This window comes from Gobius niger, assembly GCF_951799975.1.
Source record: "Gobius niger genome assembly, chromosome: 7".
Taxonomy (NCBI): Eukaryota; Metazoa; Chordata; class Actinopteri; order Gobiiformes; family Gobiidae; genus Gobius; species Gobius niger.
This window is the reverse complement of record NC_136858.1, coordinates 24,872,782-24,892,346: the sequence shown is the minus strand read 5'-3', so window position 1 is coordinate 24,892,346 and position 19,565 is coordinate 24,872,782. Positions and strand designations below refer to the sequence as shown.

At 39.7% G+C, this 19,565-nt stretch overlaps 1 protein-coding gene across 17 annotated transcripts in view; it reads right to left on the bottom strand.

Moving 5' to 3' along the window:
* LOC306965589 (neurexin-1a-like) overlaps nucleotides 1–19,565 on the bottom strand; it is a 300,028-nt gene that overhangs the window by 152,166 nt on the left and 128,297 nt on the right. For 15 of the 17 annotated variants that reach the window (XM_079560089.1, XM_079560080.1, XM_079560078.1 and 12 more), the window contains 6 exons: nucleotides 19,378–19,404; nucleotides 14,625–14,747; nucleotides 14,020–14,401; nucleotides 11,093–11,283; nucleotides 9,703–9,876; nucleotides 7,056–7,175 (listed from right to left, as the gene is read on the bottom strand). In XM_079560089.1, the coding sequence (XP_079416215.1) occupies nucleotides 7,056–7,175; nucleotides 9,703–9,876; nucleotides 11,093–11,283; nucleotides 14,020–14,401; nucleotides 14,625–14,747; nucleotides 19,378–19,404 (1,017 nt within the window). The remainder of the gene's footprint in view (nucleotides 1–7,055; nucleotides 7,176–9,702; nucleotides 9,877–11,092; nucleotides 11,284–14,019; nucleotides 14,402–14,624; nucleotides 14,748–19,377; nucleotides 19,405–19,565) is intronic. The other 2 variants (XM_079560083.1, XM_079560092.1) reach the window with 1 other exon arrangement.

Genomic DNA, 19,565 nt, shown 5'->3' with positions numbered 1-19,565 from the left:
CATCTGGAAAGGCAAACATGTGTTGTGCACATATAGGGCTGCAGGCAGAGACATGCTGCATGATAGGCATGACAGCACATTTAGTCATGGCATAAAAGTTCACATAAACAGCGAAACAGATTTGTGACCTCGAGGCATGATACATTAATATCACAAGCGTCTACTGTAACATTCATTGTATTATTTATATATAAGATAGATTCAGAATGACGCATCAATTTCAAAGTACAAATGTTTTACTTTTATGATTCCTGTATGAAGTTGCTTCTGTGCTATAGCGGGTCAAAGTTAGCACAGTTTCAAAAGTGCCGCATCTAGCCATACAATGTGGGAATGCAACAGTTCCCAGCCAACAATAATTTCCTTATAGTGCCTTTAAACACGAGCATAGAAGAAAACTAGGCACATTTTTCTGGTGGTTGAAACAAGAAAGTAAAACCTATGTAGCATAATATGGGAGCTTTGAGAGTAACATGGAAAGATGAATGTTGGTAACTAACAAAATTGTCTTCAAATGTTTGTGGATCTGGGTGTTCAGTTCTTCTCTTTAGGCCACTGAATGAATGCACACAGACAGCTCCTTATTGCACAAATGGTACTCAAAGCGTTCAACACACACCAATGCCTCGATATTTTAACACTTGATGGATTTCACAGAGCTGGATTAAAATAAGGGCTGATGCGTCACCCTAATGTACTTTTCTTTTTCTTTCTAGTGACGGGGAATGAACAAATAATTTAAGCCAGTGCTTCATATCTTATCAGACTTATGCCTGTTTTCATGTAAGGCTCTGTCAGAGTATGTGACAACAAAAATGAGCTGCGCTTAGGCAGTGCCAAGTGAATGTGATGATGCACATTAGAATACCTCACGCTGCATTGTATTGCCTAGTGTCAAAATGTGTAAGGATCATCTGCCAAACCAGAAAAATATATTTAACAATATGTGAGCCAGAGTGTAATCTGACACCTTTGTATTTCTGGCCTTTACACAGTTCAGGGTGAAAGGGGTGAAAAGGTGGAGCAGAATCCCACAAAATGTTAAAAGCCGGGACCCAAACCTCTGATGCTGAAGCTGGAACAATCTCTGTAGTACATGTGCAGCAGCTTTGACAATTATGGGCACACATTGTGTCTGTTGTGTGTGTTTACCACTATGTCTTCATTGTACCACTGGCAGTGTAGATGCTGGCCACTGCAGGTCAGCATTTGAACATCTTTGTCAAACCATAACCATTTTGCTTTTGTCAAACTGTGTGCCCATATAATATGAAATTGGATATTCATTCATTGATAATGACAAGCAGGCTAATTGTTATGATCAATAACAATAACTATTCATTGTAATAATAATTAATAGTTATTATAGTTACTAATAAATAACTATTATTTATTAGCATGCTGTAAAAATTATGTGAAATGCAGCTAAAACCTCTGTGTTTGCCAGTGCTGCAAATTGTAAGCTAAGTCTACTGATTGTATGTTGACAACTGTGACTATGTTTGGATAAAAGTGAATTCACAAACTTGTACATTTATATAGTTGTGTTTTGAAACTGATACAGAATACTCAGGAAGGATTGTTTATCTGATGTAAATGTAAAAGTAATGCCTAACTGTAACATCATGAAATGCAAATGTAAGTTACATGAACAAGGGGTAGGCACTTCTAAGTTTCTTGCTTCTGTCTACTCCTTTTGTGCTTCCATAAATTGTATGATTGTGAAATTTGGAGAAAGAGAAAAATGTTAATTGCTCAAATAATAATAATACATGAAAAGGACTGCTTATATTTGCCTAAAGAAGAAATGATTTGTATCTACTTGGCCAGACGTCGACCTAATGAGTGTGCGTCAAAGCCTCATATTGAAATATCACTTTAGTGTTTCTTTATGACAGTGCTAAAAGTCAATTTTTAACTTAAAGGAATAGGCCACCGTTTTTACATACTAAGATATGTTCTTACCTCACTTTAGCCGAGTTAATATATCCCCGTCTGGTCTTTGTCCGTGCGCTCTGCCAGGCAAACGGAGCACATACGCAGCCTCTCCCACATGTCACATAGCTCCGAAAAAGCTCACGATAGAAGCTACCAAGCTCTTCCACGTGTTCCCTATTTAAATAAAGTTACGTGAAGTGTTTTCATGCGAAGTATATTTACACAGAAATGTAGCATGTCGATTTTATAAGCAAATAAAAAGGGGGACTATATTGTGAGGCGTAATGATACGAGGAGCACAGCGTCCGCGCAGTAACTCCTAAAGACTTCCCCCGCTCACTTCCGTCAATAACCTTTAGGAGTTACTGCGCGGACGTTTTGCTCCTCGTATCATTACGCCTCACAATATAGTCCCCCTCTTTATTTGCTTATAAAATCGACATGTTACATTTCTGGGTAAATATACTTCGCATGAAAACACTTCACGTAACTTTATTTAAATAGGGAACACGTGGAAGAGCTTGGTAGCTTCTATCGTGAGCTTTTTTGGAGCTATTTGACATGTGGGAGAGGCTGCGTATGTGCTCCGTTTGCGTGACAGAGCGCACGGACAAAGACCAGACGGGGATATATTAACTCGACTAAAGTGAGGTAAGAACATATTTTAGTATGTAAAAACGGTGGCCTATTCCTTTAAAGTGCTCTGGAGGAGCTTAAATGCACGTTAATCACAAACAAACGTGTTGGTCGACTTAACAATAAACGCTTGAGCTGAATTACCCCTGTCTAGTCCACAGCCCAGGGCGGAGGAACTTGCTCCAAATTGAAGATAGTGTGCTCTTTTCTCTTGGGGCTGACACAATGCTCTATCTGGCTTCATTGGTGACCTCTTTTGTTGATACAATATTGACACGGCACTAATAGCTGTAACTGGAGGACTAGTGTAAGGCGCACCCGAGCGGGGCCAAAATTGCGTGAAGGCCCGGACTTCCCCATCACCAAAGTAGACTGTCTATCCACAACGACCCAGTTTAGTCCAACAGAAAACACTATTCTGTTTGTCTGGCTACATTAGCCTCAATGACGGCAATACTACGAGAAGTCCTCGGGGATGTCTAGAGCGCAGTCTGAGTCCCTCACGCACATGCCAACCAGCCCCTCAATGAAAAGTAGAACGCATTACCAACTCCCTGCGGTTGAAAAGAGAAAGTTTGTTACAGATAGCACCTTTTAACTAAGCTATAAAGTCCACGCTCATAAATCATGGCTGTAATAGAGATTTATCATTGCCACATTTTCTCACTGAGTAAAGTGAACATCTTCTAATGATCAAGTGAATACAGTGTTGGATTTCAGACACAGGTTGCTCAAATAGCCGAAGGGCTCACATTGATGAAAGTAACCGTTGTATTTTTTATGTGTTATCATGTGACCTATCAGACCAGAACAAAAGGTTGCAACACTATTGTGAAATGTTTCCAACCATCCATCGTCCCAAACCCAACAGCCATCCAGCTTTGAAACCTAAAATATCAAAGGATTACTCTAATATGCCAAAGTTGAAAATTAATTAATTAATTAAGTCATTTTGTTGTTGTTAATGTGTTCCAACTGGCTGCCCTTTTCCTTTTTAATGCCTCTCAAAGACATGTCATGTAATATTTTTGTGTCTGTGATGTATTTTCAATGGGATATGATAATGAGTAGAAAACATGATTTATAGATTGAAGTGGACCTACTCCTAAATGCAAATAGCTGTGTTAAAGTGTTAAATAACATGGCCACTAAAAATGTAAACCGTTTACACCGTATTTGATAAAAGGATTAATTGTAATACCAAGCCTCATCCTAAATTACCACATAACATGTAAAACATTTTCTTTTTGATCAGACCAGTGTAGTTTTTTTCATACCTGCTCACTTCAGAGTTGGTCACATGATGCTGCTGTGACGTGTCTTGTCAGCTGATTTAAACAGGGTTTGGTGCGTTTTCATTACCGGAGTGGGTATGAAAACAGCGGCATCTGCAGTCCGACTTCTTCAGTACAGCGTCCAAGGTGTGTGAAAGCAAAAAAGCCCCCTCGTCCCAGTTTGCTATCTCGGGGGGCACATTTCCGAATTACAATTGTTTCCTTTATCCAGCATTGGTGTTATTTTCTCTGTCCAAATGATTTCGGCTCTGTCCCGGTCCATAAGGTGGTTTACCCTTTTGCAATGGTCGGATATGGTCTTCTTGCATTTGTTCGAGTACTGAAAACCCCCGTTTCCCCGACATACGCTTTATTGAATGATCTACATGGGATTTAGCATATCACGTTGGTCAGGTTCAACTGTACTTTGTCTTTTGTCTCAATTTTCTATCTATTGTTTGACTGGTGTATTCAAATTAACTTTTGTTCATTGCCCACAACTTGCGACCAACTCTGAGGAAGATTGCCGAAAGTGAGCACTCGAAACGGTCAGGAATGAAAAACCCACACTGGTCTGATCAAAAAGAAAATGAAACACAAAACATGGCTAGCATTTTCTTTGTCAAAATATGGAAACTCTTCTGTACAAAGCATCATATCTCATCAACCCTAGTCATAATACTTTTTCATTTCTATTACCATGTTATTACTGATTAATTTCATTTACTGCATTCACAACTGAGATGGTTGGATATTTATATTCTAACCTACATTCCCACTGACCTGGTTTGCACTGAACTGCAGTTTCCATACTGCTTCAATATAATATGAAATTGACACCTTACAATACACCCAGAAGCCTGTGAAATGAGGATGCTTCACTGGCCACAAGAGGAATCCCACAGATACAGTGTCATGTAAGTCGCATCTCTCCTAGACCCGATTGCTTCCTTGCAAAGCTTGGTTTCAGCTTATGCAAATCTATTCTGTGGAAAGTGATATTTTTTTTGAAATGTTGCTCTCTTACTTTCTCCCTCCTCCCTCCCTCCTTCCTTCTATACCCATGACAATCCATCAGCACAGATAAAACCCAGCCATCTCAGGATTCTTCATTTCTGCTGCCTGTAGATTTTCCTTGGTAGAGACAGCCTCAGCTTGCATCACTTTCTTTTCCCCCAAAAAAAAAAGTAGCGCAGCAAATCAGCGGAGAATGAGATTACCCTTAAAGTATGTTTACATATGGAATTAACTGGAAACTAATCATTGGCTTTCTTTCAATGGGTTTCCCGCAGTAAACAGGCTGAGTTGAGAGGGTAAGCGGACCAAATGGGGCTGTTTTGTTCAAAGCAAATGATAATCAGAAGAGGGGGACATTTTAGTGGCCAGTAAAGACGGCATTCAACTAGACTGCTTTTTTGTTTGGCTATGGGAATTTCAAATCAGTATAGAACAGCTGCTACTTATGCATCATGATTTTGCATTATGTAACGTGCAATTAACCTCTCCTTTGGCAGAACATTAGGACGCAGTTATACATATTAACTCGACAGCCATTCAGTCTTAATAACATTCACATTTTACAAAATACAGATGCTGTTTTATATGTTTTGCGCTGTCATTGCTTTGAATAATGTCTAAATTTAAAGCAGTACTAAGTAACTCGTGCACCCCAGAGGCCATAAGCGCCACTGCAGGTGTCGTAGCATATTGCGTTTTTTTTACTCATTAATTGTCCATGAGAGTAAATACTACGTTGACAGAAAAGACAAAGGGAGAGAGGGATATTGTACATCCAAATACACAATGGAGATCTTTTTTTTTTCACTCAAACTTGGCTGTAAATACTGTTTAAGTGGTGCGAGCCCACAGTTAGCTTTGCCCGTTAGCCTGTTAGCTTCTTCTTCGTGATTTCATTAGTGAGACACGAAAATGAAAAGGATTTATTAAGGCAAACCAGTTACTTAGTGCTGCTTTAATGGAATGTCTTTCCTGCTGAATAACAAAACAGGAATATTATATTTGATTTTAAACTATTATGTACCATAACCAAACCAAAAGTTGACATTCTTGATAGAGACCACTTACCCCTCCACAGCACAATACATGCAGGTCCTGACGTTCTTAGACAACCTTCTAAAATCTCTGTCAAAAAGTTAAAACTACATTTCTTATTCTAGTAATGGACAAATCAGGTTTATAGTGGAGTTTCCATCAAAAATAACTGGATCTGAGTGGAGGGAATACATGCCTCGGATCGGGAAGCAACACTTACATCTGGGACGGAAGAATCCCTTTAGTGTTATCATACACTGTGACTGCAGATATGTTTGGCTATAGGCTTCAGTGGAATCTATTAACACTTTGAAGCGATAACAAAAGATGGGCCTTATCGAGCTGGTACAAGTGAGAAAGAATGCATTAACATTTATGGAGCTCTTCTCTGCCTCCCTGCCCACTCTCAGTTCACTCGTATGCTGCTCCCTCAGTATTGTGCAGGAGTGTCTAACGACCAAATACAATCCCAGACTGGTCTGATTTTGCATAAGAAAGTAGAGACCACATTTTCAAAAGGAGCCAAAGCCATTAACACAGAGCACTCCTGAGCTAAACAATAATGGCAACAGTCCACTGGACTAACCGACCATTTTTGGATCTAAATGGAGATTAATGCACATAACATTTAGAACTTCCAAAAGTTATTTGTTTTGTTTGTTATTGTGCTTTTCCTTTTTCAAAAACATTTAACCTCATACTGGCAATGTAATTCATCCTATTTATAAAGCATTGTCCATGGTGATGATAGAGCAGTCACCGTCAAACACAGTCCATGGCAAAGATTGTGTAGAGTCTATAGGCCTGGGGAATATGACTGGAATATTGACTATTTTCATTTAGGGGAATGTGAAATACTCAATCATGACCCAAAACTGATGCATTTTTTGTTTACTATATACATAATTACTTAATACATACAGTGAAATTGAGTGGAAATATGTGATGATGTGATGCAGAGCTCCAAGCATTTAAAAAAAACTGCTTGAGAGAGTAGTATTTTTCTGTTGTTTGCAATGCTAAGATATTCATAAAACACTGAAGAAAATGATGCTGAGAGAGACTGAGTGCACTACATTTTTTCCCCTTGAATGTCCCAGTGTATAAGAGTTCAGTAAATTAAGTAAAAAGTTAGGAGTTTGTGTATGATCCTACCGTCGTTGCAGAGGGGTCCCCCGAAAGTGGTCATGCTGCAGTCACAACTGAAGCCCTCCCACTGCTGCAGACACACGCCCTGGTTCGCACACGAGTCCTCCTGACACGTGGTGCTCGGGCCTGCAGGGGGCGCAAAAACAAACAAACAAAAGAAGTGAAACTCTACACAGGACTTTTCAGTTGTGTGTGTATATTTTTATAGGTCACATGAAGTCAAGCAGAAGCAGATATTGAATTCAAAGAACCTCAGCAATTGTCTTGATTATGTACTAATGTGGCTGACATTTTCTCAAAAACAGACGCTTTGAAATGTAACAGGTTCCTTGCTAAGGAGGCAAATCCAAGTATGATGTTGCTAAATGTATCATTCTATCATAATATGTTAAATCACAAATGAGTATGTTGTGTTCACGTGTGTGTATGCTGTGTTCCAAGGCTCTCATACTTTGTAATATGTTCTTTTGTACTATTGTTGTGATATCCACTTTTATTGTAATGATTTCGGGGTGGGCGTTTATAAGTTTTGCTTCGGCCCACTCCTTTTGAGCAGAATTTTAACTGCTCAAATGAACAAATAAACTAAAAATACTTAAAGAGCTAAAATCCTGCACTGTCAAACCAAAGTATCGCTATGCACGAACTTAATATAGAAACTGCAGTTACACGTAAGACCTGAGGTGGCAGTAGTGAGTATAAACATGACAACTTGCATCTAGTTCCTTTAACAACTTTTCCTTGAGTTAAACCAAGCACATTAGCACCGTCCATTTATGATTTTCAACACAATTTGTTTCAGTATCTGTACAAAACTCAAATCCGAAGGCGGCTTTGCCTGGACTGATGTACGGGGTACTTGAACTCAGCTAGATTTGGTTTCCTTTTTTATCCTTTTTTCCTTTTAAATCAACACTGAAAAGCTCAGACTTTGACTCACATATCACCCTTAAAATCGACTCAGATGTGTTCTTCAGTTCATAGTTTATTTGCAGTACATCCAGCACTTTTACATGTACTTGACCTTCTCAAACCTGAGCAATCCACAAGGCCAGTAAGTAAATCAATGAATAAATTAATTAATAAAAACATAACCTCTTCTCAATTGCCTTTCACTGCTTTTTGTCGCTCTATTTACTTGCGAGTTACCCTACGAAATGCGACTCAAACTCCATCCTACAGAGCATTTCCACAAAAGCTATTTCCTATTCAGAATTGCCGTCCGTGTGGCACAAAATGAACTCGGCAAATCCGACAGCGCTACATTATGTCAGAAAATTGATTACATTTGAAATAGTGGAAACTGAATAGCTCATAAGTTGCTCACTCAATACAAAGGAGCAGATGAATTGTAAAATTAGACTAAGTGACACAGAAGAAATAAATCAAATATTGTCTCTCTGGATGCGGTCGACACATTAGACTGGGCCTATAATATTCATGCATGCAACAAAGGAGTCATGCATAATTCAAAAGGATAGCTTCTGGCAAACTCTCAGATCCAGCGAGCATGCACCAAGCAAAACAAATGGAATAAAAGAGGAAATAACAGTGGCAATACAAATATGGCAGGGAGAATAATCAGATTACGACCAAGTGTAACAGAAATGATTGTGTGTGGAGGCCACGGAGCAGAATACTAACACAGACACTGACACAAAGAGTTCAATTATGAGCTGCAGGTTAGAAAAGGTCTTTGCGGGTGACTTTTCTGTGAGTGAGTGCCTGCGAGTCATACGGCAAACTGTGGGAGAAATAAGTCGAGTGAGTTGAAGTAACCAACTGATATTGACTTCCAAAAAATATGGCTGTATTACGTCTGAGAGAATGCCTCGTATCATTGATATCGCAGAGAAATGTATATATACATTTTTCAGTGCTGTTGTTGCATTTCCTTTTTAAATGAATGAACCGAACAATGAGATTCTGTAACTTTTTTTATGCAAAGGCAAAGTGATATTAATGTGTATTTGACCTTTCAGTGACCCAGCGGCTGCACGGTGCCTTCACTTTTCATCACTAAGACGCTTCAGGACCAATTGTTTTCAGGGTTTCACTGCTGATGGAACAATCTCCATGGTTACGCTCACATTCCATAGAGAAAATCCTAAAAACAATTGGCCCTGGAGCGTCCTCGAGGCCACTGTGACGGAAATAAAGGCGCTATGCTAACCACCTGTACAGACGCTGGGTCACTGAAAGGTCAAATCCACACTATAAACTTATTTTCTTGCATAAAAAGTTACATAATGCAGCTTTAAGTGGGAGAAACATGCCATGTACTTTACATGACAACGTTTTTTTTTATGTTTTACTCTTAATTCACTGCCTTGTGATTTGGTTGTTGTTGTTGTTGTTGTTGTTGTTGTTGTTGTTGTTGATGATGATGATGATGATGATGATGATGATGATGATGATGATGATGATGATGATGATGATGATTATCATCATCATCATCATCATCATCATCATCATACAAAGAGTTTGGATTAGAATTGGACAGTTCCTTTACATTTCATCAGTGTAATCAGCACTCGCATTATTTTGGAGTTCTGTTTGAAATATTCTGAATTGTTTGTCTTGCACATTTTCACTCAAATAGCTTAAACCATGTATCATTTTACTGTCAGAGTTTTTGTGTTCCTGTTCTTACCCTCACAGCCCCTCTCGATCTGCCCCACACAGTCCAGGGCGTCGGACATGAGGTCTGGGAGGCGCCCGTTCAGGTCCACCGAGGCCAGACAGCCTTGGAAGCCCTCCTTCGCGTGCACCAGTTTCGGCAGCTCTTTGTACATTTCTTTAGACACGCCGCCAATGTAGAGGTTTCCTGCAAAACCAAGAGACACATGTCAATACTGCCCTCTGCTGGATGAATGGTACTATTACATTTACCCAATTTCAACGCACAATTAATTCCATGTACAAAACAACCTGTTTCCTGATGTACAAGTCTTATTGTGAGCAGCATTACATTTTTCTATGATATGCAACAGTTTTTGGTTTGCAATGTCTGTCAAGCTTAAACTTCCTGTCACATCATGTCCTTGACTGTTGCAACTACATATTAAACAATAAAAATGTTCACACGTCAAGACTTCCCACATTTCTTCAAAATGTTTTTTTATAATTTGCAATCTAATCAAAAAAAGCATTTTACTCACTGTGCATTTAACTGATTTATTATGAAGGTTGCAGTGCATTTTACATGTATATGTATACTGTTAGACTATTGTAATATGGGAAATTCTTGTTTGTAAGTTACAGCAACAAAAAGTGTGAAAGTGTGAATAATAATGAACATATGGTTATTTCACAATAATTAGAAAATGACTCACGCAATTTTCTATTGTTTAGCTTTAATTCCCTGAAAAATCCTCTCATTAAAGTCACTCCAGAACAGATGGAGGACAACGCACAATACGCAGAGAGACGTTTCATAAAAGTAAAATGGCAATGAAGAAACCTTTCTGCTGTCTTGACTATATACCCACGTATTTCTGCTGCTAATGACACTGCATGGCTCACTGACAGCAGTACACTCAGGCCATTTCTATCATTGTAGGACCCCATAATTTGCAAGAATTGAGAAAACCCATATTGACAACATATTCTATTCCATAAGCAATTACTATACTGGACTGGTTACAGTAATAAACAAAGAGTAATAAAAAAGCATGAACATATAAACATTAGGTAATCCTAATTTGCAGCACTGCATTAAGACTGTCTGTGTGCGGCATTATTTAAATCAAACAACTTGCATCATCTATCTATTTCACATTATAGATAGTTTTTATGTGACAGTCTTGATGGTCGAAAGTTTCAAAACACACCAGCGAGCCCTAAAACTTGTTTGCATGGGGGGCTTAAAGGTTAATGTCCTTGTACTGTCTGAAGCTCTGTATTTTCAAGTTAAACAAAGGTTATTCAAAAGAAAAAGGTTCCATATTGAAATTGATCTTGAGTTATGTGGCTTAGTGAGTCGCCATAGTAACTGACCTTAGGTGATGGCAAAGAAACAAGAGTCCGGTATAGTTTCTTACCTTTGAGGTCCAGGTTCTTGGCGCCGGTGGTGGTCTGCGTGGTGATTTTGGTGTCGATTTTGACCATGTGCAGGTTGTTAGTGTCTCTGGAGATGATGACGTTGTGCCAGTTGTTGTCATTCAAAGGTTTGTTCGAGTTGCCTTTGATCAAGTGAGCGCCGTTCCCCATATCGGAAACATAGTGGAGGTATCTGAACAAAAAAAGTGCAAGAAATATTTAAAATAAATAACAAAAGTTTGTTCATAACATACGTAATTGACAAAAGCGGGTGGCTGGGGAGACCACGATAAAACACATTCTTGTGTTCTTGTTCTTTATGATTAAAAAGTGTGACAGTGTGTATTTTTCACACTCTAATCATATTTTGACTCCAAGCTACAGCAACGCTAATTTATAATTCACTATTCATTTAGGTTTCCTTTTATGTTTGGCATTTGTTGCTTCTTTTGAAGTGGAAATAGTAATTATTGCCAAAAGCTAATTTTGAAAATTGTCTGGCAAATGAATGATAAGAAAACAAAACCAGGGCAATGGAAAAAGTAACAGCTGAAATTAAAAATCTATTTTCTCAATTTGCATAGCAAGTGGCCATAACGCTTTTACCACCTATTGGCTGCTGATTTCCTATTAAATGATACTGTCTGTTACCTTACACTGCAACTCACGGTAATCAGTCTTAAGATTAGCTGGTCTTATTCTCCCTCTATGCAGCAACTGTCTCACGTTTACTTCATATGTTAGTCTGAGGAGCAGTATATTATTACTCTCTCTTTTGGTAGTTCTCGTATTCATTCTAGAACTGTGCTTTGTAAACCAGCCTTTGCTGTAATAGCACACTATTGTGATGCAATATGGGAAATGCTTATTTCTAAGTAATCCCAGACATAGAGCTGTAAGGAGCTTACAGAAAAGTTACAGCAATTGAAATGTGTGGAAGTGTGAATAATAATCACAACATATGGTTATGTTATTTCACAATAATTAGAAAATGACTCACACAATTATCTATTGTTTAGCTTTAAATCCCTGAAAAATCTTCTCATTAAAGTCACTCCAGAACAGAGAGAGAAAAAGCACAATTCGCAGAGAGACGTTTCATGAAAGTAACATGGCGATGAAGAAACCCTACTGCAGGGGTAGGCACGTTTGCTTTGTGGAGGCACGATTTCCTTTATCGTCAAAAGAACAAGGGCCAGACCCTCCAGTTGTAGGCCAAAGTAAAGCATCACTTTCGTCAACTTTTGTTGTACATCATTATTTTTTTACATTCCTCGAGTAACATTTGATCTCTGATCTGTGTAATAATATTCCTCAAAATCATCCAGAGGGCCAGAGGTTTTTTCTTTTTTTTTTTTTTTTTCACAATTCATTTCTTTATTAATTACAACAACAACAAAATACAGTAAAGGAAACAAGTGTTAAAATACAAATTTGGATTCCGTGGCCATATGACCGTTGGAAGAGTTAAAAAAATTAAAAAAGGAGAGGACCTAGCAAAATGGAAAATTCACAAACTGTTCGTTTCTGAAATTGCTTGTCAGGTACCCCTTAAACTCCCCCATAGACCCATGCTGAGAGACACAGCCATAGTCCAGGATGTTAAGCATTAGTACAGCCAGAACAAAACACGACCTCCGCACTGCCCCCGCCACAGGCAGCGTCCCATCAGGCAACACAAAATTTGGTCTACGTACATTATAAGGTAGAACCTTTTGTGTGGGACAGTATTGGTCCAATGCTTTGGGTGAAAGTCCATGACACATTTTATATGCAAAACACGACAGTGCAAAGTTGCGTCTTGTTTGCAGTGTGATCAGACCCAGCCTTCTGTAATGCTCAGGTGCTATTTCTGCGCGATATGGCAGCTGGAGAATGATGCGCATACATCTCCGCTGTAGGCTTTCTAGACAGTTCACCAATGTTTTTCCAATGCCACATAGCAGCACTGAGCAGTACTCCAATCGAGATCTGATGTAGGCCTTGTATATGCGCAGCAGTAGTTCAGTACTTCTTGGTGGCAGCTTTGTCTTAAGAAGTCTCAGAACAAAAATTTCCTTACGAGCTGCTTTGCAAGTCTCCTCGATGTGACGCTTAAATTTGAGGTCACTCGTAAGGATAACCCCCAGATGTTTAGTCTCATTTGAGAAAGGAATGGTGTGACCCTCAAACACAACCTGGTTGTTAAGTTGGCTGGCATATTGCTTTGTGAAGCACAGACACACCGTCTTGGAGGCATTAAACTTCATGCCCCAGGTTTTGGCCCAACGGCTAGCAGTAGCCAGTGCATAATTCAGACCAGCAATAGCTAAAGCTGGATATGCACTGGAAACTGTGACTATTGTGTCGTCTGCATATGCTGCTGGAATGACATTAACACTTTGGGGCAATAACACAGAGCAGTCTTCCAAAACAGTCAGTAGGTCATTTAGGTTATATGATCAATCGCCAGTTTTGGCCTGACATTGCGAGTTGATTGTGCATCATATTTTTCTCAAACCCTTTTGCTATTTCGTATTCATTCTAGAACTGTGCATAGTAAACCTTCCTTTGCTGTAACATCTACTGGTCACTAAAGGTGCCATTATGAAAATATATTCTATGTGTTAAATGAGGCCAATAGTCATGATGTTATGTCTTACTGAGCATCTTTAATACACCGTATGCCTACAAATTCATGATTGTCCTATAAAGAAGAGAAAACTAATGAAACTGTTTCATATAAGACGCCACAGATTTTAGTATTTCCAAAAATATACACGTCTATAATTTGACTTTGGTTATAAACTCAACTTCTTGCAGATCTATTAAGTGCATAATGTAATGTAAAATGACTTAAGCTAGCTGTTTGGAAATAACTTTGATTAAGCAACCAATTGATAAATGAGAATGGCATCCCTAACACGCAATAGATGTCTTCTGCACTTACCCTTTGACCAGCTCCACCACAATGAAGTCATTCCCATCCCCGCTGTTGTAGAGGATGAGCCCGTCAGACGAGGTGGTTTTGAACTGAAAGAACAGGTGCATGGAGTAGTAGGCCTGCAGTGTGGTCAGAGTCACATAACTGGAGCGCGACTTGAAGGTGACGGGGTCTGCGATAATGTTCTTGTATCCGATCATAGCGTTCAGCTCGCAGTAGTCAATGTCCCCGTTTTTGCACAGGTCGATGTAGGGCATGCCATTGAAGGAGAGGCTCTGGATGTGACCGATGAAGTTGGAGGGCACCATGGACATGAAGCGCTTCTCCGTGACTATGCCCGTCTCGATGTTGTGGAACTCCAGCTGCGTGTGGTCGCCCGCCATTTGTCCTTTTTCAACACAAGAGACAGAGCGGTGTCATGGGGAGATGGAGGTGGAGTGACGTCTATATCATCGGTTAGAGACCAGTTTAGGGGATCAACTCTAATGAAGTTTTATACTGCTACGTTTGGAAACCTAGCGTCTTAGATCTTTACAAGAACTGGCTTTATCTGAACACTTGAATCAGAGAAATGAATAAAGTCTATGGTTGACTAAGGAGAGGAAAAGTACCTTCCGCTGGCGCCAGGTCGTCCACAGTCAGTTTGAGACTCTTGCCCCTCCTGAACACTCGCACTGTGTGCCACTCATTATCGTTCACATTCTGACCCGCAAAAATAGTTTCTGGGCCTTTGCCTGCAGGACAGTCCACACAGCGGTTAACACAGCACAACACAAGCGACAATGAGAGAGATAGAATTAAAGACATCATTGAAGAAATGGCACAGGATAGAGAGGGGGGCAGAGAGAAACGTCAAATTTACATTTGAACATAAACAGTTTGAATTCTGACTTGCATTTGTTTCAGTGATTACTACATTACAGTATTTGTATTTACACTGGATAGATGTTGCTTCTCTTGATCAAGTCCTGTCCTAAACTGTCCACTTGGTGGCAGCAGATATTTATAAAAACACTGCTGGATGAGCGCTCTGGACATCATGTTCTGTCTTGTTTCAGCCTTGGTCGCCCATTTCACTCTTTTATTCATTCTGCCATTCAGTCACAATTGTGCAATTCAGGATGTAACGATCCAATAGGGGAACTGTAATAAAGTCTAGGGAATACAGAGTGTGATTATGATAACTGCCTCTAATTCGATTATATACTTACATGCTATGAATGAAGAGAAAATGCCGCAAACCAGTCATTTTCAATTTATATGAACAATCACGGATCATAACGGTCTTTCCAGCTGTGAGGCACTTAGAGATGTCACTCCTTAAATGTAAAAGAGCTCGTTGCCCATTGCTTCACTGACTCATGAGAACGTTCATCCACGGTCTCCATAAAGAAAAGAGAAACTGTCTTTGGCTGTACAATGTTAAAACCCCACCGTGCGCTTGACTTTAGCTCTATACCATGGTGTGAATCCCCCGCTGCTCTCCACACATAAGGGCCATTGGCTGCTGTCTCCTGCTCCTCAGTGGTGCCCTTGTGCAGAGATGGATCTGCACTAAGCGCTCTGCTCCACTGCCCCAGGCCTCGGGGGAACAGCATGAGAAGATGTGATTATCCAGTCAATCAGCCCGGCCGGCTGGACGACAGGCGCACACTGGTGAGAGCGGGTCAAACGCTGCGACTCACCCAGGTGCAACGGGCGGCTGCTTTACTATCAAACCTACACATCAAAGCTCGAGCATAAGTGAGCTGCTTTAACGATGGGTGGTACATTCTTGAAATCTGATTTAGAGTGAGTTTTGTTGTGATAGCTTTTGGAAGAGGATCAGGGTTTCATCATAAAGACATGAGTATCTTAAACTATTTCAAATAAACTGAATGCCAAATCCATATATGCCTTGGTATTGCATTCACATCACTATATATTTCATAATGTAAGGCCAGTTGTAGCAGTGGTTAGTAGGATATTTTTAGTCCGTTGTCACTGCATGCCTGTTAGCAGTGTTTAAGTGTTAGCAGCAGAATTCCCCTCAGACAGCTGTGGGACGCCCCGGGGAGCACAGGTCCTAATTGACAGTGATGTGTTCTTTGAGTTACTGCACAAATCCTTCATCCACAAAGCTGACCCAAGCTGCAGCGCCTGACAACACACATTAATTAACAATGTGGAAAAACCACGGACCAAAATACCACTGAAGAAATCATTAATGTTAACTATTTGTGTGGGAGATTGGAACAGGCTTAGTGCACTTTCCAAGAAGTTCAATTAAACATTCTCCTCTGACATAATTAGGTCTGAAGCCAGCGAGAGAGAAGTGCTATTTCAGAACAGGTATTCAAAAGTAGCTTTTGTGTTGATTCAGTAAAGATATTTTTAGCTGCAGTTTATTGATTTAGAAAAATACTTCAGTCTGAGATTTGCTAAAACCTCTCCTAACATTTCTCTGAAAGACATCTTCCCTAAGGGCCACATCCAGCCTCATGTGTCCTAGACTTTAGCACAGCAGTAAGTAAGCATATATCGCGGGTATACTAATTATGCATGAGAGCTTGTCTGCAGTCATTATCTGTAATGTATTTTGCTGCTTGGATATAAGCACAAGAGTCACTAGTTGCCGCGTTGTGTAAGTGTCAGAGCGTGGCTTTGTCCTAGTCTCATCCTCTCCTCTTTTCATCTGCAAACAGCGAGGTTACAGTGTTATGGCAACAGCAAAATACATCAGGGGAACAAACACAACTCCCGTCACATGTTTGCCACCTACCACATGAGTGCGGACTACTGATGAGTGTTTGCACAGTTTATGAGTTCACGCTAGCTCTCATCACAAAGCGCCAATGACCTTTTAAAGCATTCAGAAAGGGGAATTAGAGCTCTGAGCTTTTTTATTTGCATACACAAACAAGGGAGGCAATCCAAGATGCCTGAACAATGCTATTTAGCATTTAGAGAGGTGTTAAGAAGGAGGTGTCTCACAGCGGCATGTCTACAGGTCGGGGGAGTGTATGTCTGTGATTCTCAGCAGGCAATGACCTTCAAGTATTATATACGCCATATTAGAGTGAAACAGTTGGTTCCTATAGACGCAAGGCTCAATCAATAGCAGACTGTTTTCTATTTACTGATAGTGCCCCTGTGAACTCAGCCATAACATTATAACCACTGGTGGTTTCTGATGTCGTCAGCTTTGTATCCAGGGCTGGGTACCATTAAACAATACTAGTATGGTGTTGGAAAAAAAGTTTAGGTACTACAGGTATTGAAAAAAATAAGTATCAAATGCAGGTACCATATTTTTTTTATACCTTTAGAGACCAAATTTTGATACATGTTAGGTCCCGGGACAACATTAAAATATACTTATTTGTAAAGCAAGAGATCCAAGGCAACACTGCGCAAAAAGTAGAAGTCCTTTATTGACATGGACCACGCCTACGCGTTTCGACTAGCGTCTTCATCAGGGCGGTGAACAAACACCAGCTGTCACCGTTTTATAAGACTGGATAAGTCATGTGACACAAGTCAGTTACGGCTGTACATATTTACATATTTACACGCTATAAACGGTATTTTAAAAGTTGCAATGCAAGATGATGCATCATGTTTACATGTAGTAGAACAATTTGTCAATGAATAAAAACAACATAGACTGCAGGAGCAGTGTACAGTCCTAATTGATTGCTCACTTGACTAATCCAGTCTAATAAAATTATGACAGCTCGTGTTTGTTCACTGCCCTAGTTTAAACGCGTTGGCGTGGTCCATGTTAATAAAGGACTTTTAGTTTATGTTTTGCACACAGTGTTGCCTTGGATCTCTTGCTTCCCTGCCGTCCACAGCCATGGTATGGGTTTAGCAAACCTTTTTCTGTTTTAGCATACATTTCGGCCTATTCCTTGTGAGCACCTGTGTTTGTCCACAGTTTTTTCGATTACTCACTTACTTTCAAAACAGTACCTTTTGCCCATGCATATGACAACTGAAAGTATTTTATCTGCACTCTTGAAACTGATTAATTTTCATGTTGATGTTCAATTGATTTATCTGTTTTCTTGTAATTTTATGCAACTGTGAAGCACTTTGAATTGCCTTGTGTATGAATTGTGCTTTACAAATAAACTTGCCTTGCCTTGCCATACTCAAGAGCCTTTTAAAGAAGTCACCCTTCAGTATTTTTCTACCTTTGTTTGTAACTTTAATAACTTCATTGTTCTGTTTTATGATTCTATATGACAAATATTTGAGTGGAGGTATCAAAAAAAGTAAAGGAGAGCAAGCAGAAACTTACTTCTTTCTTCTTCTTTATAGTTTGGCATGTTGTAAGTCACATCTTCAACACATATCTATCAATTATAGTGGTCCATAGGAGGAAATGTGGCGAACCATAACGTGTTGTGAGCTGTACTTACATACTGTAAGTAAACACTGTAACTGCAGGAAATTGCCGGATGAAAGTAAAGTATCGCATCAACATCGAACTGATTTATTAGGTCGATGTGGTCATAACGTTTTGCCTGATCTCTGTACAGCATTTACACAACAGTCTCACTGATCTGCCTCTAAAGAAGTCATTAAAATTCCATCGTTCTTCTTGAATAATAAATGTCAGGGATATTTACCTCCCAAAGTATTGCACTCTAACTTCTTTGCTCAAACACACACACACACGAACACACACACGCATACGCACGCACACCCCCAAACCAACTATTTGTGATGCTGCAGAACAAGATGGACTCCCCAGCCCTCCCTCTCCATCCCTTTCTTTCTGCTCGGTGAGGCAGGTTAATGAGAATAATAAAATCACACTCTGTATTTCCTCTGCGCCTTGAATGGCCTCATCAATTTACAGCCGGTGTGAGACACTAAAGCACGAGAGAAACAAAATAGTGCGGCGAAGGAGACAAGGAAAATCATCCGTGTCTAAAATACCTGCCTTTTATAGTGCATCAGACTGAGTTATTGTGGCAAAGGTTTGTTAATTCCAAATGCTGTGTAGTCTATATTTAGGACTGCCGTTAATCCTGCCTGTACTGTTGCTGTTCCCAAAGCACATACAATACCAAGTCTCCAGAAAATAATGTAAATGTTCTTTTTTGTCAGTCTTTCTTATTATGGAATTGAACTTGTACTGTTCATGAACCCTGCAATTAGAAACTTCTTTTTTTTTTTCATGCAAGTCAGACATGTTTTCTCTGGCCAGATTGAATTCACTTAGCTTCCGAACATTGGCATTGCATTATCTGATAAATTGCATACATGGTTTGCTAAGAAACAACATAGCAGCAAAAAAAAACAACAACAAAAAAAGGTACTGTCAGGAAACAAGAGAGAGAAAGCAGAGAAACAAAGTGAAGGGTGACTTACTGGAGGTACAGTTAATCCTGATACAATCTAGATGGGGGAAGAATAGATGAGAGATAAATTCATCTTTCAACGTTACAGCTGCAGACATCATCAAACACACAGGCCACTCGTCTGGGGACACACACAAACCAACACTGGCCCCACTCTACTGTTTAAGGAAAAAGCTCATTATTATCAACTGTAGTTTT